Below are 24,079 nucleotides of genomic sequence, written 5' to 3' on the forward strand. Positions count from 1 at the left end.
GCCTCTGATGTGTCGGTTCAGGCTGCAGAACCTGTGCAGGGGGAGGCTTTCACTCCTGTTGGATTAACTGAAGATTTAAAGAAATTTTCCCGTTTCCACAAAGTTCAGAATTCCCAAACTTCATCAGAGGTGGTTGTAAAAGCCCCCAAATCCAGAGCTGGTGCTTCTACAGAAGCCCCGCCCATCTCAGGCTGTGGTCTGCAGGGCTCTGCTGCTGTGATTAAAGTTTCTCAGATCAAACAGGCCTTCGAGGCAGACTCAGCAGCTGCTTTAATGGCAGCTCCTGCTGAGGAGCAAAGAGAGGACACGCAGTTTCCGGTGGAGTTCATACCTGTTGTGGACGTCTCAGCTGATCAGCAGACACAGGAAGTTGCACTCAGATCTGACACAGCGGTAAATAAAACCCTTCAAACGGCTGAACCTGCCCTTTCTGAGGCCTCCCAGGCTGCCGGTGTGGAGGAAGCAGCAGTGATGGCCGGAGGCCTCGATGCAGTGAAGCAGTTTGTTGAGGAGGTGCAGGAGTCTCCAGAGCTGGTGAAGCCAAAACCACTGAAAGCTGAACAGATGGAGATGGTTGAAGCGGAGGTGGTTAAGGAGGAGGCTGTGCGTACATTTGACAGAACAGGCAGCTTCTTTCCTTTCAAGTCTGAGAAAATCCCTGCGGTGAAACGCTCCATCAGAGCTGAAGAAAACATGAAGGCTGAGGTCATCTCTGAACCCGTCAAACCTGGGAGACCGAGAGAAGCTGAAGATGTCAGTGCTGTGGAGGCAGAAGCTGAAACACACATGGATCAGCTGGTTGAAGGCTTCAAGGGAGCATCTGCTGTTGTTCCCAGGGTAGAGCCGCTGTCTGAGGAGGCTGACTTTGGTGCTAAAGAGCTGATCTCAGTGCCAGAGCCCTCCATGGACAGCGGCGTCTTCCTCAGTATGCCAGACTCCCAGCTCGATGTGACAGAAGTGTCAGTGGAAACTGAAAGAAAGGCTGATGAACCGGAGCTGGTGGTTAAGCCCAAAGCAGACGTCTCGGTCAGACCTCGAGCAGAAGCTGCTGCGCTGGGACGGCCGGCAGGAGGCGGTTTGGACCGCGCCCCGGTAGCATCCGCTGGGGGAGCAGCAGCATCCGCTGGGGGAGCAGCAGAAGCTGCTGGGGGAGCAGCATCAGCTGGGGGAGCAGCTGCATCCGCTGGGGGAGCAGCAGCATCAGCTGGGGGAGCAGCAGAAGCTGCTGGGGGAGCAGCAGCAACTGGGGGAGCATCAGTATCTGCTGGGGGAGCATCAGTATCTGCTGGGGGAGCAGCAGAAGCTGCTGGGGGAGCAGCATCAGCTGGGGGAGCAGCTGCATCCGCTGGGGGAGCAGCAGCATCAGCTGGGGGAGCAGCAGAAGCTGCTGGGGGAGCAGCAGCAACTGGGGGAGCATCAGCATCTGCTGGGGGAGCAGCAGCTGGGGGAACATCAGCATCCGCTGGGGGAGCAGCATCAGCATCTGCTGGGGGAGCATCAGCATCCGCTGGGGGAGCAGCAGCATCTGCTGGGGGAGCAGCATCTGCTGGGGGAGCAGCATCAGTTGGGGGAGCAGCTGCTGGGGGAGCAGCATCAGCATCCACTGGGGGAGCAGCAGCATCAGCTGGGGGAGCAGCAGAAGCTGCTGGGGGAGCAGCAGCATCCGCTGGGGGAGCAGCAGAAGCTGCTGGGGGAGCAGCAGCATCAGTTGGGGGAGCAGCAGCTGCTGGGGGAGCAGCAGAAGCTGCTGGGGGAGCAGCAGCATCCGCTGGGGGAGCAGCAGCATCATTCGCTGGGGGAGCATCAGCTGCTTCCATGGAGGAGGAAGAGGTCACTTTTGGGACCGTGTATGACTACTACAACCCCCCAACAGACTGGGGTCGGCCGCTGTCCCCCGAGTCTGAGATGTCCATAGAGATCGGCAGCACTGTGAGCGAGGAGATAACCGAGGTAGCTGAGAGGTTCTACACCCCCGGCTCCTCCACTGAGGTCTCACAGCCAATCGCAGAGTCCCTCCACACTCTCAAGTCTCCCTCGTCCTTCCACACTCCCAGCTCTGACACATCTGCTGGGTTCATGACCCCTGAGGAGTATCCCTTCTCCCCTCTGGAACATAAGAGACCGTCCACAGGAGGCTCCAGCGAGAGGTTCTTCTCTCCGGTTCAGTTCCTGGCCTCTCCTGCTGAGACGGGTTTTGAAACCGCTCCATCAGGAGAAAACGTGGATGAAGGCGGATTCCTCGCTCAGGGCAGAGGGTCTTTAGGCCTGGTATCCCTTCAGGAGAAAGTGCAGGGAATCCCTCCGGCCTTCCTCAAGCCGCTCGTCAAGAAAAGAGTGTTTGAGAACGACTCGCTGATGTTTTACGCCGAGGTGTTTGGTCTGCCCTCACCTGAGGTCCGGTGGTTCTGCAACAAGACCCAGCTGGTGGCAGACGGCAGAGTCACAATGGAGAGGGATGGCGATAGCATCTGTCTGACCATTCACAGCGTCACCAAAGCTGATCAGGGAGAATACATCTGTGAGGCCGTGAACTATGTTGGGGAGGCCAGAAGTGTTGCCCTTGTGGTGGTTGTGTCTCAGGAGGTGAGGTTCCTGCCGGCGCCGCCTGCTGTCACCCATCAGCACGTGATGGAGTTCGATGTGGAGGACAACGACTCTTCCCGTTCTCCATCCCCACAGGAGATCCTGCTCGAGGTGGAGTTGGATGAAAACGAGGTGAAAGAGTTTGAGAAACAGGTTAAGATCATCACCATTCCTGAGTACACGGCTGACAACAAGAGCATGGTCATATCTCTGGATGTGCTGCCGAGTATTTACGAGGAGGGCGCCGTGGACTTTGTCACCCAGGAGCACGATGATCTGAAAATAGCTTTCGAGGTCACAGAGATGCCTCCAAGGTTCATCAATCCCATCTGTGACATGGAGACACCGGAGGGCACCACCGTCATGTTTGAGTGTTCTCTGATGGGAATTCCATCTCCCATCGTGTCCTGGTTCAAAGGCGACAGAAAGATTCCCCACAATACCAAGAAATACCTGCACTCCTCTGATGGAGACAACCACTTCCTGAAGATCTGCAAGGTCGCAGCCCAGGACAGCGGCGTGTACACCTGCAGGGCGATAAACCTGGTTGGGGAGACGCTGTGCCGGGCCTCCCTGGTGGTCCTAAATGCCAAAGCTTTCTCAGGGAAGGCCAGAGGCAGGGAGCTGACCGCCGTGTCGCTCGGGAGCGCCAAAGTCCAGCCGCAGAAGTTCGACCTGATGGTTGGCAACACGTCTTTCGATGGCGAACAGGCGTCGGAAATTGAGCTTGAGTTTGAGTTTGAGCAGGAGGCCGACGAGTCCCAGCGTGCGGTGCGGCTCGTGGCCAACACCGACCACGAGACCGGCGAGCAGGGAGAGAAATACGTCAGCGTTAACTTTGATGTGTTTGCAGAGCCAGCGAAGGACGACAAGATAGAGTTCAAAGGGAAGTCGTCTGATATGTGTAGCTTCCACTTTCAGATCACTGAGACGCCCCCCAAATGCATCATCCCCCTGACTAACGTCACGGCGGCCGTCGGGACGCCCGTCATCCTCCAGTGTCTGGTTAGCGGGAAGCCGAACCCCTCGGCTGAGTGGTTCAAAGACAGCGACCCCGTCACAGACAGCAGGTGCATCATCCAGGAGAAAACTGCCGGCCACTTCAACCTGCTCATCACCAACGTGAGCCAGAGTGATGCTGGGGAGTATAGGTGCCTGATCCAAAACTCTGCCGGCTGCACGGAAACCGCCGCCCTGCTGAAGGTGTTCTGAGGGCGGAGCTTCTGCTGCTGCACAAAGATGGAGCATTTCTTTACTCTTAGTGTGATGTTTTCCAGCCTTTGGTGAGACTTCATTTGGTTTTTGTGTAGAGTCCGGGTCAGCCGCCGTCCTGCTGGTGTTCGTCGCTGTGCGTTCATTCGCTTCCCGTCAGTAGAACTTAGTTTAATTTAGATTTTTACTGGAAATGTTTGGGTTCGACTCGCTAACAAACCAAAACAGTGTGGCGTTAACACGCGTCTAACAGCTTCCATGAGAAAATGTGTGTGTAGATGAACACATACACACAGATTCATTTCATTCACTTTTTCTTCCACTTTTCTTTTTGTTAAAATCAGTTTTTATGTGAAGCTGAACGTCCAGAGCTTTGATTTCACACAAAATGTTCAGATTTCCACACCTTTGGGCCATAAAAACACATTTTTCTTTGTTTCCTCAGCGTCTTCCTGAAAGAACTTGTTAAACCAGAGTGTATTTATTAGCTTCACATCATTATTGAGGCTATCGAGCCGCCCTAATCATGTCATTTTAATCAATAATCCTGTCAGAAAATAACCCAGAAAGCGTCATGAATATATTGTATTACTCACTTGAAATGCTTTATTTGTTTTTTTGGGGTTTGAGTGTGTGTTGCAGATGAAACTAAACTGATAATTCACAGGAGAGTACACCGATCGATAACTAATTTAAAAAATGGAGAATACTGTGAAACTTTTTTAAAAAATGCTAAGTTTGGGTGTTTTGTAAATATGTGTAATTTTAGCAGCGTTTGAGTGTTTAACAAAAGAAAATCTGCTGTAGAGACAGAAATCTGTGGTTCAGTTGTACAGACGTCCCAGTTTATTTAATAAAATACCTGATGATGTACTGGAGTCTCAGCTTGACTTATTCAATGATTCTTTATTAACCACAACATGAGAGACGATTTAACTGCTTATTTAAGGTATTTCAGATTTAACAGCTGGGGAAGTTTGAGTTCAGGATGAGTGAGAAATAACTCCGACTTATTTATCCTGGTGAAAAGTTGATGTTTTCAGGGGAAACTGTGTGGAGGCAGGGCTGGAAGAAGAGAAGGAACAACTGTTTTCCTTCAGCTTTATCTCAAAGCTTAAAGAACTGGACTCAAACTGTTAATCAGAGGGTTATCAGTGACGTTCACATTACCAGACCTCAGACCTCAGACCGTTTCAGGCTGTGCTTCCAGTTCTTAAATCTGATCTCAGTTCATTTCAGATGAAAGAAGACGCTCTCATCAGATTCTTTTTGCCTACAGACACCAGCAGAGCTTTGTGGTCTTAAACCTGCAGACCGCAGCTCTGCCACTAAAACAGCAGCTTTTCTCATCCTCACCGGATGTTTGGCGTCCTTTAGAGCGGACGCCATCCACAGAGTTACAGGACCAACTGATGCCCGAGCTCAGACTGATACGGGCTGTGGGTTCACGAGTAAATCTGATGTGTATCAAATCAGAGCTGAATAATGTGGCTGCTAATGTGAAAGTGACAGCTGCTTAAACCCTTAATGAGATTAGATAGATGGACAGAATTCTTATTTCTTTATGGGTTTTTTACATTCTTCTTTCCTTAGTTTGTGATTTAAACTGATTCACCAGAAACAAAAGTGTGTTCACTTCCTGTTGGTGTCACCTGTGAAGGTGTCGACATAAGGGGTCCGGTCCAATGGTCAAATGAGCTGGAAGTATGTCTGAATCCTCCGAATTCTAAGGAAAGGAGCTCCGACGCTTCCTTAAGGATCTCCTTTAGGAAACACCGGACCGTCCTTTATGAGAGAAAGGAGCTCCGACGCTTCCTTAAGGATCTCCTTTAGGAAACACCGGACCGTCCTTCAGGAGAGAAAGGAGCTCCGACGCTTCCTTAAGGATCTCCTTTAGGAAACACCGGACCATCCTTCAGGAGAGAAAGGAGCTCCGACGCTTCCTTAAGGATCTCCTTTAGGAAACACCGGACCGTCCTTCCTGAGAGAAAGGAGCTCCGACGCTTCCTTAAGGATCTCCTTTAGGAAACACCGGACCGTCCTTTAGGAGAGAAAGGAGCTCCGACGCTTCCTTAAGGATCTCCTTTAGGAAACACCGGACCGTCCTTCATGAGAGAAAGGAGCTCCGACGCTTCCTTAAGGATCTCCTTTAGGAAACACCGGACCATCCTTCAGGAGAGAAAGGAGCTCCGACGCTTCCTTAAGGATCTCCTTTAGGAAACACCGGACCGTCCTTCATGAGAGAAAGGAGCTCCGACGCTTCCTTAAGGATCTCCTTTAGGAAACACCGGACCGTCCTTCCTGAGAGAAAGGAGCTCCGACGCTTCCTTAAGGATCTCCTTTAGGAAACACCGGACCGTCCTTCCTGAGAGAAAGGAGCTCCGACGCTTCCTTAAGGATCTCCTTTAGGAAACACCGGACCGTCCTTCCTGAGAGAAAGGAGCTCCGACGCTTCCTTAAGGATCTCCTTTAGGAAACACCGGACCGCCCTTCCTGAGAGGAAGGAGCTCCGACGCTTCCTTAAGGATCTCCTTTACGAAACACCGGACCGTCCTTCCTGAGAGAAAGGAGCTCCGACGCTTCCTTAAGGATCTCCTTTAGGAAACACCGGACTGTCCTTCATGAGAGAAAGGAGCTCCGACGCTTCCTTAAGGATCTCCTTTAGGAAACACCGGACCGTCCTTCCTGAGAGAAAGGAGCTCCGACGCTTCCTTAAGGATCTCCTTTAGGAAACACCGGACCGTCCTTCCTGAGAGAAAGGAGCTCCGACGCTTCCTTAAGGATCTCCTTTAGGAAACACCGGACCGCCCTTCCTGAGAGGAAGGAGCTCCGACGCTTCCTTAAGGATCTCCTTTAGGAAACACCGGACCGTCCTTCCTGAGAGAAAGGAGCTCCGACGCTTCCTTAAGGATCTCCTTTAGGAAACACCGGACCGTCCTTCCTGAGAGAAAGGAGCTCCGACGCTTCCTTAAGGATCTCCTTTAGGAAACACCGGACCGTCCTTCATGAGAGAAAGGAGCTCCGACGCTTCCTTAAGGATCTCCTTTAGGAAACACCGGACCGTCCTTCCTGAGAGAAAGGAGCTCCGATGCTTCCTTAAGGATCTCCTTTAGGAAACACCGGACCGTCCTTCCTGAGAGAAAGGAGCTCCGACGCTTCCTTAAGGATCTCCTTTAGGAAACACCGGACCGTCCTTCCTGAGAGAAAGGAGCTCCGACGCTTCCCTAACGATATTCTATATTATCTCTTATCTGATAAATTTGATACAACTTTCATAACACGATCAGATCACCTCAAAGTATCTAAAGCTGTTTTTTTTATTATTCATTGAACATCTGTCGATTCGGAGCTGCAGACCCACAGTGTCAGACTGGTCCTGAAGGATTCTTCCAGCTTACTTTAACCCCATAAGGTTTTTTTGACTATTTGACCGGGACTTCCTGCTGAGGCCTCCAGGGTTCACTTACTTTTTCATTCAGCCTTTTAGTTTAAAATGCCTCCTTTTTTCTTATGAACGCACATATTTCTTCTCTGTGGTTTAGTCTCATTTGAGCTGGATCTTACATATGGGTGGGGGCCCAGGTTCAGATCCAGAACAAGCCCTGTTGGTGTCACAAAGTTCAGATAAATGTGTTTAAGCTAATATAAAACCTGGAGTTGTGTTGAAGGCTGCCAGGCTGTTAAATGCACAGCTTCACAGTCTGTCCTGAGGTCACATTATTTCTGAAACGAGTAAAACATTGAAAAATGCAGCTGTCTTCCTGGTGAACTCATGGGAGATTTGAGCAGTTCCCACCTGCAGAGGAGCTGTAGAACAGGACTCAGCACTGATATTCTGTTTTGTTCTAAATGTTACCATCATGTGGATATTGTTATCAGTGTTGCTCAATATTTCCCGACAGAACGTTCTAGCACCACCATCACCACTGTGGAGCAGCGAGAGGAAACCTACTCCACTGGTGTCCAGTTACCACAGAAAGCTAAAACACTTGAACTCAAGCCAGAGTCCAAACGCTACTCTTCCTCTTTAGAGAAGAAAAAAGAAAAGCCAGTTTTCCTGAGCCAGCTGTCCCCGGCAGCTGTAACCTCCGGGGAAACCGCCAGGTTCACCGTCCAGGTGTCCGGCTTTCCCAAACCCACCGTGCGCTGGTCCCACAACGGCTCAGCGATAAGGAGCTCGGCTGCGTTCGAGCTGATCGAGGAGAGGGACGAGTTCACCTTAGTGATCACCCGGGTCAGCTCTGAGTATGAGGGCGAGTACTCGTGCACGGCCACCAACAGATTAGGCCAAACCACGTGTACAACATACCTGGAGGTTAAAAAGTCTGACATCAGCCAGGCAGAGAAGTGGGTAGAGAAGATGTTTAAGGTCACAGGTCAGCCTCCCGCGTTCACGGCTCCGATTAAACCGGTCAGGTGCTCAGAGGGGAGCGAGGTTTCCTTTACTTACAAAACCCGAGGTGATCCAGTCCCTGATGTGAAGTGGTTCAGGGGGGCTTTCCAGATCCAGCCCAGCAGGAACTGTGTCATCGTAGCCAACCCAGACGGATCCGGCCAGCTCAGTGTGAAGAGCGTGAAACAGGAGGACAGCGGCTTGTACAGCTGTAAGGCCTCCAGCCAGTTCGGTGAGGCCGCCTGCAGCGCTGAGCTGCTGGTGTTCAGAGAATCCGTCTCTCACAGAGAGCAGCAGCTGGTTCACAGGAAAGGCTACAAGGTGTCCGAGCAGGTCACAGAGTCCCGCCTGTACCAGGTCAGCCTCCCCGGCCAGGACCGGGCCCGCTCGGATCAGATGGTGTACACCATCGGCACCGAGGACAGGCAGGTCATTCCCAGTGAGCAGGTGAGCTCGCTCAGTGAGGCACACATCTCTGCTGCCACGGTCCACCACGAGAGGCTGACCCAGCAGGCAGCAGTGCTTCAGGCTCATGAGACAGAGGAGAGGGTGTCTGAGGTGCCCACCCCCCCCCTTCAGGTGTCAGCTGTTCCTGCCAAGCAGCTCCACATGGCAGCGTATACGTCCTCTGTGGAGGAGAGTCAGGACCTGACGGAGCAGCACTGCGATCGCATTCAGAGCCCCGAGCTCACCCGGCTGCAGGCGGCCACGGAAAAAAGGTCCAAAGTGATGTCAGCTGTGACCGAGGAGCTCAGGCCGCTGTCTGCGGTCAGCACAGCGCCTCTGGCTGACAGGCCGGCTGCTGTCACCCCCACCTCTGAGCCCAAACACCTGGTCAGTGGCCATCAGGTGGAGTCTCCGCTGCCCCTCCTGAAGGAGCAGTCTGAGGAGATCCCCTCACCTCAGGAGGAGAAAGGCTACAAGCTGAAGGAGGGGGTTAAGATTTTATACTCTGCTCAGTCTGCAGAGAGGCGGGTGCTGGCTGAGGGCCACACAGATGACCTCCCATCAGCAGGGTCTGCTGTCCAGTCCTCCGTTAGCAGGGAGCAGCGGCGGCCTGTGATGGCGTTGGTCAGCGAGTCCAAACAGACTCTTTCCAAAGAGACAGAGCTCTCCCTGCAGAGGCCTGCTGAAGAAGCAGCGCAGCTCTGCAAGGATGAAATGATGAAGGCAGCTTTAACTGCTGAGGAGAGGCGGACGCTGCAGGCTGAGCCCGTGCAGCATCTGCCCAGTCTGGACAGCGCCGTGTCCATCCAGTCACAGGTAGAAGGAGAGCAGCTGCTGCACCTGCAGGTCATCACAGACCAGGACCTCCTCCCATCTGAGAGGAGCTTCAGCTGCGATAAACCAGCGGCAGAGCAGGCCGGACTCAGGACGAGTCCCACTCTGCTGCACACTGTTAGTCAGGACGAGCAGAGGGCTGTGGCCTGTGAGGACTCATCAGAGTTGGAGGCCAGGGCCAGCTCCATGACCATTCAGCCCCGGAAAGAGGCTCCCGCTGTTCTGCATCTGCAGTCGACCCAGCCTGTGGAGGCGCTGCCCAAAGAGGGCATCCTGGCAGTTCAAAGGCCTGACCAGCAGGTGGCAGCACAGAAACAGGAGAAGTCCCGGAGCCATGCGGCCGTGTCTGAGGAGAGAAGAGAGCTCACAGCAGATTATCACGCAGAGCTGGATTTATCTGTGAGTGGAGTTCAGTCTAAGGCTGGAACTGAGCCCAGGCCTCAGAGTGTCCTGCAGCTGTCCCACCAGCCCATGCAGCTGCCCAAAGAGGCGCCCATCGCTGTCGACTTCAAGCAGCAGCGGGCCTTGGTGCAGAAGGAGGAGCGCTGGAACGTCATGCACGTCTCTGCTGTGGCAGATAATCAGGCTTTAGAGGAGGGTCACACAGAGAGTCTGGCAGGTGTGGACACCTTCAAGGGTCTGATGGCCGTAGAGCCAAGGCTGCCCACAGAACCGGTCCAGATCGAGGAGAAGGAGATCTCCACTGAGAGCAGCGTCAGCCTGCAGGCAGCAGAGCAGGACTTTGCTGTTCAGATCCAGGAGGGTCAGTCGGTCAGGCAGTCCATCGTGATGGACGAGAAGCGAGTGCTGACCGGTGAGCTCTCCACAGAGATCACAAAGTCTGAGTCCAGCAGCGTGGTCGTCAGCACGCAGCCCAAGCTGCCCCTCATGGCACCAGAATCCAAAGACAGCACGCCTCTTCCCAAAGAGATGACGTTTGTGATTCAGGTCCCGAAACCTTCCAGTCTGAACATCCGGCGCCAGCTCAGAGAGGCGCTGCAGTCTGCGGTGGCCAGCGAGCAGCCCGTGCTGCTGGCTGATGTTGTGGGGAGGCTACAGGCTGTGGAAGTGCAGGAGGTCAGAGTTCAACGGGAGCCCAGGCGCTCGATGTTCACGTATCTGATCACCACAGCGGGCACGCCTGTGGAAATCACTCTGGCGATTGAGGGGAAGTACCGTCAAACCGCTGACTTACGCACCGAGCTCCAGGCGGCGTTCCACTCCATGGTGTACCAGGAGGCCCAGGTTCTGACCTCAGAGCAGCCGGGCACCATGCAGCTGGACAAACCTCAGAGGGCTCAGGTCAGCTCGGCCCGATCCAAACAGGTGCTGTCGTCAGTGGTGGAGAGCGTGAGCGTGGCAGAGAGCGCGGCAGGTTTCAGTGCCGTGAGGTCTCAGGCTGCGGCGCTGAAGACAGAATCTGAGGTCAGAGTCCAGCGGGTCGTGGTTGAGGGGTCCGAAGCAGTGATGGAGCGGTCCATCTCATCCCAGATAACCGTGTCCACCGAGGCGCACGCAGCTTTAGAGCAGTCAGTGCAGGGTTCAGGGCAAGAGATGAGGTCGCTGACAGTGAAAAGCCGAGAAACAAAAGCAGCGGCAGCTTTGGTTAGCACCGAGCAGACAGCCAGCAGGCAGCAGCAGGTCAGGGAGCAGATCTTCACAGAGGAGATCACAGTAGCTGAGCCAGAACAGAGAGAATTCCCTGCAGTGGTCACCCCCCTGCAGGACTTATCCATAGAAGAAGGTAATAAAGTCACCTTCAGCACGACCATTAGGTACATCTCAAAGGTAAACTGGTTTTTCAACGGACAATTGGTGAAACCTGGCAAAGAGTTCAAGTGTTCCAAAGACCATGACACGTACTCACTGGTTATCAACAAGGTTGTGAAGGAGAGGCATCAAGGAGAGTATGTGTGTGAGGCTGAGAATGAAGCCGGCAGGACAACAACGTCTTCCAGACTCACTGTGCTCTCAAGAGGTTTGACAACAGGAACGATCCTTGTATCATTCATTCTTTCATCCATTTCCTCTGAGAGCCACTAATCATTCACCTCAGTGGGTTCATTCCAAGCCTTTCTCCTCACTCAGATATGATGTATTTATCACTCGGTTTGTGTCCATTTCATGGCTCGGCATGAGCACTGTTGGCAGGGCACTGGATGGTACTAACGCACTGTCTGTCTGTCTGTCAGAAAGGCCAGAAACACCCCACCACCGGCTGGGATGTTGCTGGCCTTCGGCACCCTTTCCTGGTCTTTTCATGATCACTTGGGCATGTCAGCAGGTTCTGTTGTTCTGAGTCCATGATCCGTCACTTTCCTTCAGGTCCATTCTCTCCACATCTCCAGTGTCCTCTTCCTGCATGTGTTGAGGGCTTCAACCTGGCATCACTTCATTTCCACAGCCTGTTTCTCCTCCTTTCAGCTGGAACTCTAGCCCCATGAGAATCAGGGCTTTCTGTGAACCCATGGGGCTAACGTTCTCGCTCCTTTTCTCCTCCACAGTCACTCCTGACTTGCCTTCAGTCATTGCTGTACATTCAACCATTTCTTCTCCTGATCCGTCACTGTTTTTACTCACAGAGCGTCTGTGGATGTCATAACTAATGTCTGTTTTACTTTCTGTGGGCCTCAGTCCCGCCTGTTTTTAGGAGGAAAATCACCAATCTGGAGGTGAACGTCGGCGAACACGCAAAGTTCGAATGTGAGATCGAGGACGCTCCAAATGTGACCTTCAAGTGGTACAAATCTGGCACTGAGATCAGACAGAGTGACAAGTACCGAATCCTCAGCCAGCGCTCCGGCTCCTCTCTGGAGATCCTGAACCCGGTGAAGGCGGACAGCGGCGAGTACAGCTGCAAGGCTTCGAACCAGCACGGTTCAGACAGCTGCGCCGCCAAGCTCATCGTCACCGGTAAGACCCCAGCGGGACGCTTTGATGGAGCACTGTGTGTGTCGGACAGAGAGAGAGAGAATTATATCCACTGTGTTTATGCAGAACGGTTTGCCAGAAAGCGCGCCGTGTTTGATGTTTACTCCCACATCCCTCTCCCAGTTTAGTTCATTTGTGCTGTTGGTGTGTTCTCCCACTGATTAAAACGCTGTGTATGTTCTACCTGCTCTCCATAGAGATGTACCCACCTGTATTTGTATCAAAACCAGAGCCAATGACCTTATATGTGGGCAAACAAGCCGTGTTCCAGTGCTCCGTCACTGGATCTTCTCCCATGGAGGTTGTCTGGCACAAGGACAACATATCCATCTCCTCTGGAGGGAACTATGACATGAGGTGTGAAAAGAACAAGTATTCTCTTCACATTAGGAGTCTAGTGCTGGCTGATCAGGGAGTGTATCTGTGCAAGGCCTCCAACGGTGTCGGCACGGCTACTTTTACCACAGAGCTGAAGGTTATCAAACAGCCCAGCTTCGTTAAAGGCTTTGAGCCGCTGTCAGCGGCTGTCAGTGAGCAGCTGAGGCTGGAGTGCCAGCTGGACGAGGATACTGGTGTGACCGTCACCTGGACCAGGGATGGCAGGAAAGTCCACCAGAGCATGGATTGTAAAATGTCCTTTGAGGACAAGGTGGCTGTTCTTGAGATCCCTAAGTCCAAGCTGAAGGACTCTGGGAAGTATGTGTGCACAGCCACAAATGAGGCTGGAAGCTGCTCCTGTGAGGCTGTGGTCGCAGTTCAAGGTAAGGTCTTCAAGGTGAACTCTGCGTTAACTGAGCTGGTGGTTTATCACTGCACGCCGCTGCTAACTGTGTTGTCCTCTTGCCTTTTGTTTCTCTTCTTTCGGTCACTTTTTCTGCTGTTTGTGAACTGAACACTCTTTCAGAGCCGCCCAGCTTTGTCAAGAAAATGGAGCCTAAGATCATGTGGAAGCAGGGTGCCGCTGCACGCTTACAGTGCACCGTTAAGGGATCACCCGAGCTTCACATCCACTGGTTCTGGAATGAGAGAGAACTTAGTGATGGAGACAAATATAAACTTTCTTTTAAAAGTGGAGTGTCTGCTGTGGAGATACTGAACCTGCTGGTCACAGATAGCGGCACCTACACCTGTGAGGTGTCCAATAACGCCGGCAGCGAGAGCTGCAGCACGCTCGTAGCTGTGAAAGGTTTGTTCTGTCTCACTTCGCACTCGGTTCGGATCAGGAAAGCTCTGGTATTCACTGCATGCACTTTAATCTTTTGACACCCAGAACCCCCGTCGGTTAAAAAAGATCTGCAGACAGTGGAGGCAGTGAAGGGAGCAGCCGCTCAGCTGGAGTGTGAGATCGCAGGAACGGCTCCGTTTGAAATCAGCTGGTTAAAGAATAAGAAAGCCATCTCAGGCGATCAGAAGTATAAAATAATCTGCCAGGATTCACTGTCGAGGCTGGAGATCCAGACCTTCGAAAGTGCAGATGTGGGAGATTATCAGTGTGTCATTTCCAACGATGTGGGGAAAGTCAGCACTAAGGCCTCGGCCAAACTGAAAGGTCAGTACAGCTGCGGTGAGAACAGCTGAGGTTTGATTCAGAGTAGCCTTTTAACCTGTGATGTGTTTCTGTAGAGCCGCCCACTTTCTCAAAGAGAGTCGAGAGTATAACAGCAGTGCTGGGAAACACAGTAAAACTGCAGGGAACCATTAAAGGTTCGGCCCCCGTCACCGTGAAATGGACGAAAGACTCAGAGATACTGAGAGACGGGGATCCCAATATCCAGATGCTGTTTGAGAATAATGTTGCAAGCTTGTCCATAACGGCGGTGAACATCAGCCACGGCGGCAAGTACTCGTGCCTCGCCGAGAACGAGGCGGGGCATCAGAAATGTGAAGCCACGCTGACGGTGCAAGGTCAGAGGTTTGAGCATGTGTGACTAACTGTGGACCTCTGTGCCTTCTTCCTCCTAATAACTGCTGGATCTGTCTTACACCAGAACCCGCCAGAGTCTCAGAACCTGCAGAGTCCATTAGTGTGACCGCAGGGGACTCAGCCACGCTGGAGTGCACGATCTCTGGAAGCCCAGAGCTCAAAGTGAAGTGGTTCAAAGACGGGAAGGAGATGATCAGCGGCCGTAAATATAAGATGAGTCTGAAGGACAACGTGGCCACCATGAAGATCCTCACAGCCGAGCGAGGAGACACCTCAGAGTACAAGATGGAGGTGTCCAACAAAGTTGGGAAGGACCAGTGCACGTGCTCAGTCACGGTGTTAGGTCAGCTCCAGGTTGCTGCTGCTGTGTTTGTACATCACGTGCACACACGTGCACACACGTTTACATGTGTGTGCACGTGTGATCTGCTCCGCTAGTCCAGTGGTTTCACCATGAAAACTGTTTCTCCTCAACAAACAGATCGGATGATGCCTCCAACGTTCACCAAGTCCCTGAAAAGAGTGGACGCCAACATCGGTCATGGCGTGTCCTTGGACTGTAAGGTGTCCGGGTCGCAGCCCATGACCGTCGCCTGGTTCAAAGACGACCAGGAACTTAAGTCTGGAGACAAATTCCAGCCTGAGTTCAAAGACAGCTCTGCCTGTCTGAGGATCTCTGGGCTGGAGAAGCTCGACTCTGGAGTGTACAAATGCAGAGCCACCAACTCAGCCGGCTTTAAAGAGACCAGCGGCACGCTCTACGTCAAAGGTCACCGCAGTTTGCCTCTTTCTGTCTTTTTCTTGAAGGGTTTCATGCTGACTTGAAATGAATGTTTATTTTGTTGCTGGCCTCCAGAGCCGCCGGTGTTCACAGTGAAACCAGACAACCAGGAGGTGGTGCCGGGGGCCACGGTGTCCCTCAGGGCGGGCTTCACTGGCACAGCTCCGCTGGCTGTGCAGTGGTTCAGGGAGCAGGCAGAGATCGTAACGGGGGGCATTTATTTCATAAAGAAAGACGCCTCCTCCAGCTGTCTGGAGCTTCACTCTGTGAAGCCCAGCGACTCCTCTCAGTACACCTGCCAGGTGTCCAACGATGCGGGGCGGGTGGACTGCACCGCGCTCCTGTCTGTGAAAGGTGCCTGAGCCTCTGCAGCTGCATGAACACCAATGTCAGCCTAACACCTCTTTACTGAATGTTAACCTCTTCTCTCAGAGCCTCCCGTGTTTGTGAGGAAGCTCGACGCGACCAAGCTGGTCACCAGCGGCGCCTCCACCCGGCTGGAGTGCAAAGTGACGGGCAGCCCCGTCATCACGTTCAAATGGTTCAAGGACGAGATGGAGATCAGGTCCGGGGCTAAATACGCTCTCAGCTGCTCTGACTCAGAGGCAGCTGTGGACATAGAGGCCTGCTCAGTGGGGGACAGTGGAGATTATGTGTGTGTGGCGTCCAGCGAGGCTGGAAGCGACCGCTGCAGCAGCACGGTCACAGTCAAAGGTTGGCTACAGCTGTTTCTTTACGTTTCTCAATGAGCCGTGAAGCTGTTTAGAGTAAAAACTGGCGTTCTGCTCACTGTCACCCTCACTGCTGTCTTCTAGAACCGCCGCTGTTTGTGCGTAGTTTGGAGCCCAAAGATGTGGTGAAAGGTTCAGAGATGATGATGGAGGGCCAGGTCTCTGGCTCTGCCCCCTTTACTGTGTCCTTTTACAAAAATTCAAAGGTGATTAGGAACGACAAAAGGCACAGGATCACAGTGAAGGAGGGCCTGCTGGTGCTGCAGGTTCAGGCTGTGGAGGCTGGAGACGCCGGCCTGTACCAGTGCACCGTAGAGAACGAAGTGGGCACAGCTTCCTGTGAATGTCAAGTAACTCTCAAAGGTTGGTTTAGATGCTGCAGTTGCTTCTCTGACTCTCAGAAAACCTGCGTTTGAAGCTGTTTTTGGACAGTTTGGTTTGTAGAGTTCATCGAGAGCCGCTGATGGTTTGAAATGTTTGACTGATTTTAAATGTGCAGAAAGACTGAAATGTTCATGCATAACCTTCACAAACATGCTTTCCTTGTAGAACCGCCGTCATTTGTGCAAAAGCTAGAGAACGGCAGCTCGCTGGTGGGCAGCGACGTGTCTCTGCAGTGCACGCTGAGGGGCTCCGAGCCCATGAGCGTGACCTGGCTGAAAGACAACCACGAGCTGCGGGAGGCTGAAAACATTCACTTTACACATGAGAACAGGACGGCTGTGCTGCGCATCAGCAGCTTACAGAGCGCACACGGGGGCAAGTACTCCTGCCAGGCCCAGAACCAGGCCGGCAGCCAGAGCTGCTCCGCTGTGCTGACGGTCAAAGGTCGGTCACAGTTAGCCTTGTTCTTTACTCAGCATGTGAATCACTGCGCTGTTGGTGTAGCAGCTTTGAGCTTCTCGCTGACTCTTTTATTTGACGTCCCAGAACCAGCGAAGGTCACAGAAGAGGCAAAGTCCATCAGCGTGACTCAGGGGGACCCGGCCACGCTGGAGGCCCGGTTCTCAGGCACAAAACCCCTGAAGGCCCGCTGGCTGAAGGCTGGCACGGAGCTGACCTCGGGCCACAGACACAAAGTACAGAGCTCAGACAGCAGGTCTGTGCTCAAAATAGTCAAAAGTGAGAGGAGTGACAGTGGCGAATACAGCTTTGAGGTTTCTAATGATGTCGGCCAGAGTTCTTGTGAGGCCACCCTCACCGTTCTGGGTCAGTTCTGAATGTTCACAGCAGAATTCATAGATGTTTGATTTGTGATCGTCGCTACTAACTGCTGCTTTTCTTTATCCACATCAGATCAAATAATTCCTCCCTCCTTTACGAGGAAACTGAGACAGATAGAAGGTATTAAAGGCTCTTTTGCTCACCTGGAGTGTCTTGTTTGCGGCTCCCTGCCGATAACCATTCAGTGGTACAAAGATGAAAAGGAGATCCAGGCTGATGACAAACACAAATGCACATTCTTTGAGAACGTTGCTCTTCTGGAGATCTCTGATCTTAACAGTAAAGACGGCGGCAGCTACACCTGCATGGCTAAGAACACGGCAGGGACGGTGCAGTGCTCCGGGATCCTGTTCGTTAAAGGTTTGGACCCAGTTCTGTCCAACAGCAGGTGGGTGGGTCTAATCAAAGCTCCACTTCCCTAAAGCAGTGGTTTGTTTCCTGTTTTCCAGAACCGCCGTGCATTCTTGAAAAGCCTGAGTCCTTGAATGTTTTGCCCGGCTCAAAGGTCCAGTTTAACGTGCTGATCTCTGGTACTCCACCACTGACCATCAAATGGTTTAAAAACAGGAAGGAACTCTTATCCAGTGCTGACTGCTCTGTGATCAAAGACAACACGTCCAGCTCACTGGAGCTCTTCTTTGCTAAAAGCACCGATTCTGGAGAATATGTCTGTGAGATCCAGAACCACGTGGGCTCTGCTGCCTGCCAGGCAGCGCTCTTTGTCAAAGGTCGTTATTTGATGTATAATCTGCTCTTAATGCACTTTTTAACTTGATTTCCTAACTTTCTGATGAGGCACTAACACAAAATCTCGGATTATCCTAAAATTCGACGACAAACTGACTAGCAAAGATTCTGATGGTTCACGTGGCGCTTTCTCTGATCTCTTAGAGCCTCCTAAGTTCACACGGACCCCGGCCCGTGTGTCCGTGGTGCGTCCCGCTCAGAGTAAAGTGTTTGAGTGCCAGGTGACCGGCACACCTGAGATAGACATCTACTGGTTCAAGGAGGGCTCTGAGATCAGCGCCAGCGACCGCTACAAGCTGGCATTTCTGAACTCTGTGGCCACCCTGGAAGTCTGCGGCGCTGAGGCCAAAGACGGCGGCCTGTACTACTGCGAGGCTCGCAATGAGGCGGGCAGCGAGAGCTGCAGCATGGAGCTCAGGGTCAAAGGTCAGTCGTGCTGCAGGCCGACGGGCTGCTGTGCAGGAGCTGACGTCTGAAGATTTCAGTGTTTGCTTCCTAAACTGTGAGGTTTATTTCCAGAAAGGTGCTGTGGACCTTTAGCAGCTTCAGTTTTACAAAGTTTTGTCTCCTCTCGCCTCAGAACCACCATCATTTATTAAAGAACTGGCTCCAGCTGATGCCGTAAAGGGCTCCAGCAGCTGCTTTCAGTGTCAGGTTGCCGGGACCAGTCCGTTTGAGATAACGTGGCACAAAGATGGAAAGGAGCTCAAGCCCAGTGCTAAACACGGCTTCACCCAGGTGAACGGCACCGTGGGCCTGGAGGTGCACAGGTGTGAGGGCGTAGATGTGGGGGAATATCAGTGCACGGTGGCTAATGAGGTGGGAAGCTGCACCTGTAAGACCACACTGAGCCTCAAAGGTTGGTCCAGTCAGACTTACAAAGCCACATTTTTACCTTTCAGCTGAAAACTCATCATTTAACTTTACCTTTTCAATAGAGCCGCCAGCTTTTAGCAGGAGAACCGAGAACAGCGTCACTGTTCTGGGTAAAAAGGCGGAGTTTCAGTGTGCCGTGGTGGGCTCGCCCACGCTCTCTGTGCAGTGGCAGAAAGATGAGAGCTGGATCTTAGAGGATCCAAAGATTGAGAGAACATTTGAAAACAACGTGGCGACTCTCAGGATTCCTGCTTGTGAGGCGGCTCACGGCGGCAGATACACCTGCCAGGTGATGAACGAGGCCGGGCAGGATAAGTGCTTCGCCACCCTCACGGTGCAAGGTAACCTGTGCTTAACCAGATGCTTCAGGGTTCAGATGGTTAGAGGCTTCATGAATGTCTGACTCTGCGTTGTAGAACCTCCTGAGATCACAGAGAAGCCTGAGCTGATAAAGGTGACGGTGGGAGATCCAGTCAGCCTGGACTGTAAGGTCCGAGGCTCCCCTGAGCTCAGAGTGAGGTGGATGAAGGACGGCAGGGAGCTTCAGTCCATCAGGCAGCACAAGCTGCTGTTTGAGAACAGCGTCAGCAGCCTGAGGATTCAGGCGGCTCAGAAGGCAGACGAAGGAGAGTATGTGTTTGAGGTGGAGAACCACATCAGCAGCTGCAGCTGCAGCGTCAGAGTGGTCGTCTTAGGTTGGTGAGACAAACATCCAGCTGTGCTGCAGAGCCTGGGGTCCGCTGCCTCTAATCACTGTCTTACTGTTCTTTTGGTCCCAGAACAAACAATTCCTCCCAGCTTCATCAAACCTCTGGTAGACATGCAGGAGATTCTGGGCTCCTTTGTTCAGATATGTTGTAAAATCTCCGGCTCCCTCCCCATCTCTGTGGAGTGGCAGAAAGACGGGAGCAGAATCTGTAGTGGTGTCAAACACAAGCTCCTTCAGCAGGACAACTCTGTGTCCGTGGAGCTGGAACAGCTTGAGAGAAGCGATGCAGGACGCTACAGCTGCAGGCTGAGCAACGCAGCAGGAAGCTGTGAAAGCAGCGGCGCCCTCATGGTCACAGGTCAGGCTGCTCCTCGGCTTTACTGCTCATGTGATGTTGAAGCAAAGGTGAGTTCCTCTTTAACCTGGTTCGTCTTGTTGTCTTCAGAACCTCCCAGCTTTGTGCTGCCGCCTGAGTCACAGGCGGCTCTGCCCAACGCCACGGTGCGCTTTAAAAGCACCTTCAAAGGCACGCCGCCCTTCACGGTCAAATGGTTCAAGGATGAAACGGAGCTCATGACCGGGCCGGCGTGCTTCACAGGGCTGGACGAGACGTCCTGCTTCTTAGAGCTTTACTCGGTGGCCGTTCCTCAGAGTGGACTTTACTCGTGTCAAGTCAGCAACGCTGCTGGCTCCGTGCGCTGTAGTGCAGAGCTGGCGGTCAAAGGTTGGATTCCCTTTTCTAAATCACCTCTTTCATGGCTTTATTCATTCATCATCGCTGGCTGAAGCAGACATTTTTGCAGCTTTGCAGAAGCTGTTTGTGGCGTTGCACCTGCTGCTAACTCCTCATCTGCTCACCGTCTCTTTCAGTCTGTGCTTCCAGCTGATAATGTGTCTGTGTTTTGGCTTTCCAGAACCACCTGAGTTTGTGCTGAAACTCCCCGCCTCTAAGTTTGTGAAGCGGGGTGAATCACTCCGCCTGGAGTGCAAAGTGAGTGGTACAGCCCCCCTGAAAACGACCTGGTACAAACACGACACCAAGGTCTCTGACGGGGGCAACTGCAGGACATCATTTACTGAGTCAGTAGCAGTCCTGGAGCTGCTGGCCTCCAGCTTTGATGATGATGGCGTTTACACCTGTGAAGCTCAGAATGATGCTGGCAGTGTGAGCTGCAGCTCCACGCTTTCTGTTAAAGGTCAGCCTCTCTGACGCCCACATATCACTGATTATTCATGGTGTGACAGTGTGCTGCTGCTGCTTAAAGCTGCTCTCCGTAACAGTCAGAGTCTGTTTGTGCTGCTGTCAGAGCAGCTCATGGTGAAAGTAAAGCTTAATTAGCACCTGGATACAGCCGTCCACGGCACCTCACCGGAACACGAAGCTCTGGCTCTGTTCTTCCATTTCCAGACGCACTTCTAACATCCCTCCCTGATGTTTTCACATCTCACCCCATAACTCCCCTGTGCTCCCTGTAGTTTCCACCCCTCTTCCTAAAAATCCCCCCATCTTAACTGTAGCTCCAACAAACTTCTAACAGCTCCTAAGACTTTTCCCCCTAAAGACTTTCCACAAGAATCCCTAAAATCCTTTCACTCATTTCACAGAAAAAATCCACCTCCACTGAACATCTTAGCTGCATAACTCAGATCCAATGAGCTCCTTCCCCCTAACAACACCTGGTGCTGCAGCTCTGTCCCACCATCCAATGAACTCCTTCCCCCTAACAACACCTGGTGCTGCAGCTCTGTCCCACCATCCAATGAACTCCTTCCCCCTAACAACACCTGGTGCTGCAGCTCTATCCCATCATCCAATGAACTCCTTCCTCCTAACAACACCTGGTGCTGCAGCTCTGTCCCATCATCCAATGAACTCCTTCCTCCTAACAACACCTGGTGCTGCAGCTCTGTCCCACCATCCAATGAACTCCTCCCCCCTAACAACACCTGGTGCTGCAGCTCTGTCCCATCATCCAATGAACTCCTTCCCCCTAACAACACCTGGTGCTGCAGCTCTGTCCCACCATCCAATGAACTCCTTCCCCCTAACAACACCTGGTGCTGCAGCTCTGTCCCACCATCTTAGTTGCAGCTCAGACACATCTTAAGTGCAGATCGGACGTATTTACGCCCCTAACAGTTTAACTGAACTTACAAACTCTGCACATTCCAAACCATTAATAATAAATCAATAATGACATTTCTGACCCTCTAACCGTGCTCCCAGGATCTGTCTTTTAACTTTTCCGTCATCCGTCCAATTCACACTAATAAAATGCAGCTGATGTTGCAAAAACTTTAATCAATAACTTTCCAAAGCTAACTCTAAACTTTTTAACATCCCACGAGTCATTGATGTGGACAAAATGCACATAAAATCTGCCTAAAATCTCAATGACATTTATGGACTCGGTCCTTCCTAAACTCCTCTTTGCTCTGCTGTTACGGATGTCAGCTTTAAGACTCAGACATGGATACATTTCGCCGTTTATGCCTCTTTAACAGTTTCCTGATCTTTTTGTAGACCCCCCATCATTTGTCAAAGTAGCTCAGCCTGTCGAAGGGCTGAAGGGGAAGGACGTGAGCTTGTACTGCGAGATGAGCGGTACGGCTCCGTTCCAGGTCACCTGGTTCAAAGACAGGAAACCTCTGATGGAGAGCAGGAAGTTTAAGATGGTGAGCGAGGGCAGCTCAGCCACGCTGCATGTCATTGGGATAGAGTCCGCGGACGCCGGCGAATATGAGTGCAAAGTGTCGAACAGTGTAGGAAGCGACACCTGCCACACATCGGTTAAACTCAGAGGTCAGTAGACTTTGCGATAGTCTCAAATAAAAAAGTAATAGATCTTTAGATGACTTTGTCACCCTGCTGACTTTCCCTTTTGCGCTGTTTTTCTCCTCTCTTCAGAGCCGCCGTCGTTTGTGAAGAAACTGTCAAACATGACAGTGATACTGGGAGAGGAGGTGACCCTTATGGCCACTGTTAAAGGCTCTGAACCCATTACTGTGTCCTGGGTTCAAGACACGGATCACATTCTCAGGGACGGTGACAACAGGAAAATCACCTTTGAGAACAACCAGGTCGCACTTAAAGTCTTTAAGGCTGATGCAACCACGGCAGGCAAATACACCTGCCAGCTCAGAAACGATGCTGGGAGTGTGGAGTGTTTCGCTAACTTGACTGTTCTAGGTTTGTAATCATATAATTCTCTCTTTCTCTTTCAGTTTCGTCCCCCCTTTCCCCTGCAGGTTACAGTAAAAGCATGCTCTGCTCCTTCTCTGTTGATTCTAGAACCAGCAAAGATCGTAGATAAGCCCGACGCTCTGAGCGTGGCGGCGGGCGACATGGCAGCCCTGGAGGTCAAAGTGTGTGGAACCCCAGAGCTCGTACCCAAGTGGTTCAAAGACGGCGTGGAGTTGGCCTCTGGGAGGAAGTACAAGATCTCCTTTTCCCGAATGATTTCCAGCCTGAATGTGCTCTCCACTGAGAAAATGGACTCTGGAGAGTACACATTCGAGGTTATGAACGAAGTCGGGAAGGACCTGAGTAAAATTAATCTCACTGTTCTAGGTTGGTGTCTTCCTGGGGCCTGAAGCTGGGAAACGGATGCATGAGATTTACTGTCAGTGGACAGAAGTTTTAAATGTTTAGCTTTGAGGTTAGAAGCTTTCCTTCTGTCCCAAAACAGCACCGAGGCGCTGCTAACTGCTCATTCCCTCCTGAACAGATAAGACTGTTCCTCCAACGTTCACGAGGAAGCTGCAGGACTGCAACATGGTGATCGGAGAGGCTGCAGAGATGGAGTGTAAAGTGTCGGGCTCGCCGCCTTTTACCATTTCATGGTACCACGATGGGCAGGAGATCCAGAGTGGGCCCAACTGCGAGGTTTCCTTCAGCGACAACAGCTGCAGCCTCAGACTGCCCACGCTGAAGCTGCCCGACTCTGGAGAGTACAAATGTAAAGCTGTCAACAAGGCGGGGTCCAGCGAAACCACGGCCAGCCTGGTGGTCAAAGGTCAGCGTCTCATCGTGTTACTAAGGAAGGTAGCAGCCACTCTGAGTTCAGCTCCTGATCTAAATCTGTCTGTCTCCACCCAGAACCTCCATCTTTCGTGGTGCCGCCACAGCCGATGGAGGCCACGCCCGGCTCTAACGCCACTTTCTCAGCCATTGTGAAAGGCAGTGTGCCGCTGAAAGTGAAGTGGTTCAGAGGAACCAAGGAGATCCTGAAGGGACAGGGCTGCGACTTCTCCCTGAAGGACAACCAAGTTACCTTGGAGCTTTACAACGTGGACCGGTCCCACGCCGGAGAGTACACCTGTCAGATCATTAATGATGCAGGAAAGGAAAGCTTCCCGGTGAATCTCACCATCAAAGGTCAGTGATGCTGTTCATCATTTCTGTTTCTGTATTTATCAGACGCTTTTATCCAAAGCGACTTACAAATGAAGATATAACAGCTTTATAAAGCTAACAATAAACTACATAGAAGGAACCCAGGAGTCCGACTCTGTCAGAGGGGACAGAGTAGAGATAGGGTGCAGGCATAGAAGGAAGTGCAGAAAGATAAAGTGCAGAGATAGAGGGGGGAGGGAAGTACAAGGTAAGTGCTGGGATAGGAGATGCTCTCTGAAGAGCTGGGTTTTCAGGAGCTTCTTGAAGATAGACAGGGACGCCCCTGTTCTG

General features: G+C 52.2%; 2 protein-coding genes across 2 annotated transcripts in view; one reads left to right on the forward strand and one right to left on the reverse strand.

Annotated features, from left to right (window-relative positions):
• The window catches only part of LOC140319808 (uncharacterized), a 481,384-nt gene that overhangs the window by 294,823 nt on the left and 162,482 nt on the right, over positions 1-24,079 (reverse strand). The window lies entirely within an intron of this gene.
• The window catches only part of ttn.2 (titin, tandem duplicate 2), a 196,714-nt gene that overhangs the window by 35,976 nt on the left and 136,659 nt on the right, over positions 1-24,079 (forward strand). The window contains exons 42-68 of the mRNA XM_072397655.1: positions 7,698-11,447; positions 12,104-12,382; positions 12,598-13,161; positions 13,305-13,586; positions 13,671-13,949; positions 14,024-14,305; positions 14,389-14,667; positions 14,806-15,093; positions 15,181-15,459; positions 15,538-15,819; positions 15,921-16,199; positions 16,386-16,664; positions 16,767-17,045; positions 17,133-17,420; positions 17,510-17,788; positions 17,952-18,233; positions 18,388-18,666; positions 18,746-19,024; positions 19,100-19,378; positions 19,463-19,750; positions 19,838-20,116; positions 20,307-20,588; positions 21,917-22,195; positions 22,301-22,582; positions 22,685-22,963; positions 23,121-23,408; positions 23,492-23,770. Of these exons, the coding sequence (XP_072253756.1) occupies positions 7,698-11,447; positions 12,104-12,382; positions 12,598-13,161; positions 13,305-13,586; positions 13,671-13,949; positions 14,024-14,305; positions 14,389-14,667; positions 14,806-15,093; positions 15,181-15,459; positions 15,538-15,819; positions 15,921-16,199; positions 16,386-16,664; positions 16,767-17,045; positions 17,133-17,420; positions 17,510-17,788; positions 17,952-18,233; positions 18,388-18,666; positions 18,746-19,024; positions 19,100-19,378; positions 19,463-19,750; positions 19,838-20,116; positions 20,307-20,588; positions 21,917-22,195; positions 22,301-22,582; positions 22,685-22,963; positions 23,121-23,408; positions 23,492-23,770 (11,343 nt within the window). The remainder of the gene's footprint in view (positions 1-7,697; positions 11,448-12,103; positions 12,383-12,597; positions 13,162-13,304; positions 13,587-13,670; positions 13,950-14,023; positions 14,306-14,388; positions 14,668-14,805; positions 15,094-15,180; positions 15,460-15,537; positions 15,820-15,920; positions 16,200-16,385; positions 16,665-16,766; positions 17,046-17,132; positions 17,421-17,509; positions 17,789-17,951; positions 18,234-18,387; positions 18,667-18,745; positions 19,025-19,099; positions 19,379-19,462; positions 19,751-19,837; positions 20,117-20,306; positions 20,589-21,916; positions 22,196-22,300; positions 22,583-22,684; positions 22,964-23,120; positions 23,409-23,491; positions 23,771-24,079) is intronic.

The sequence above is a fragment of the Leuresthes tenuis genome, unplaced genomic scaffold (assembly GCF_036924035.1).
Source record: "Leuresthes tenuis unplaced genomic scaffold, fLeuTen1.0.hap1 SCAF_12, whole genome shotgun sequence".
Classification (NCBI taxonomy): Eukaryota; Metazoa; Chordata; class Actinopteri; order Atheriniformes; family Atherinopsidae; genus Leuresthes; species Leuresthes tenuis.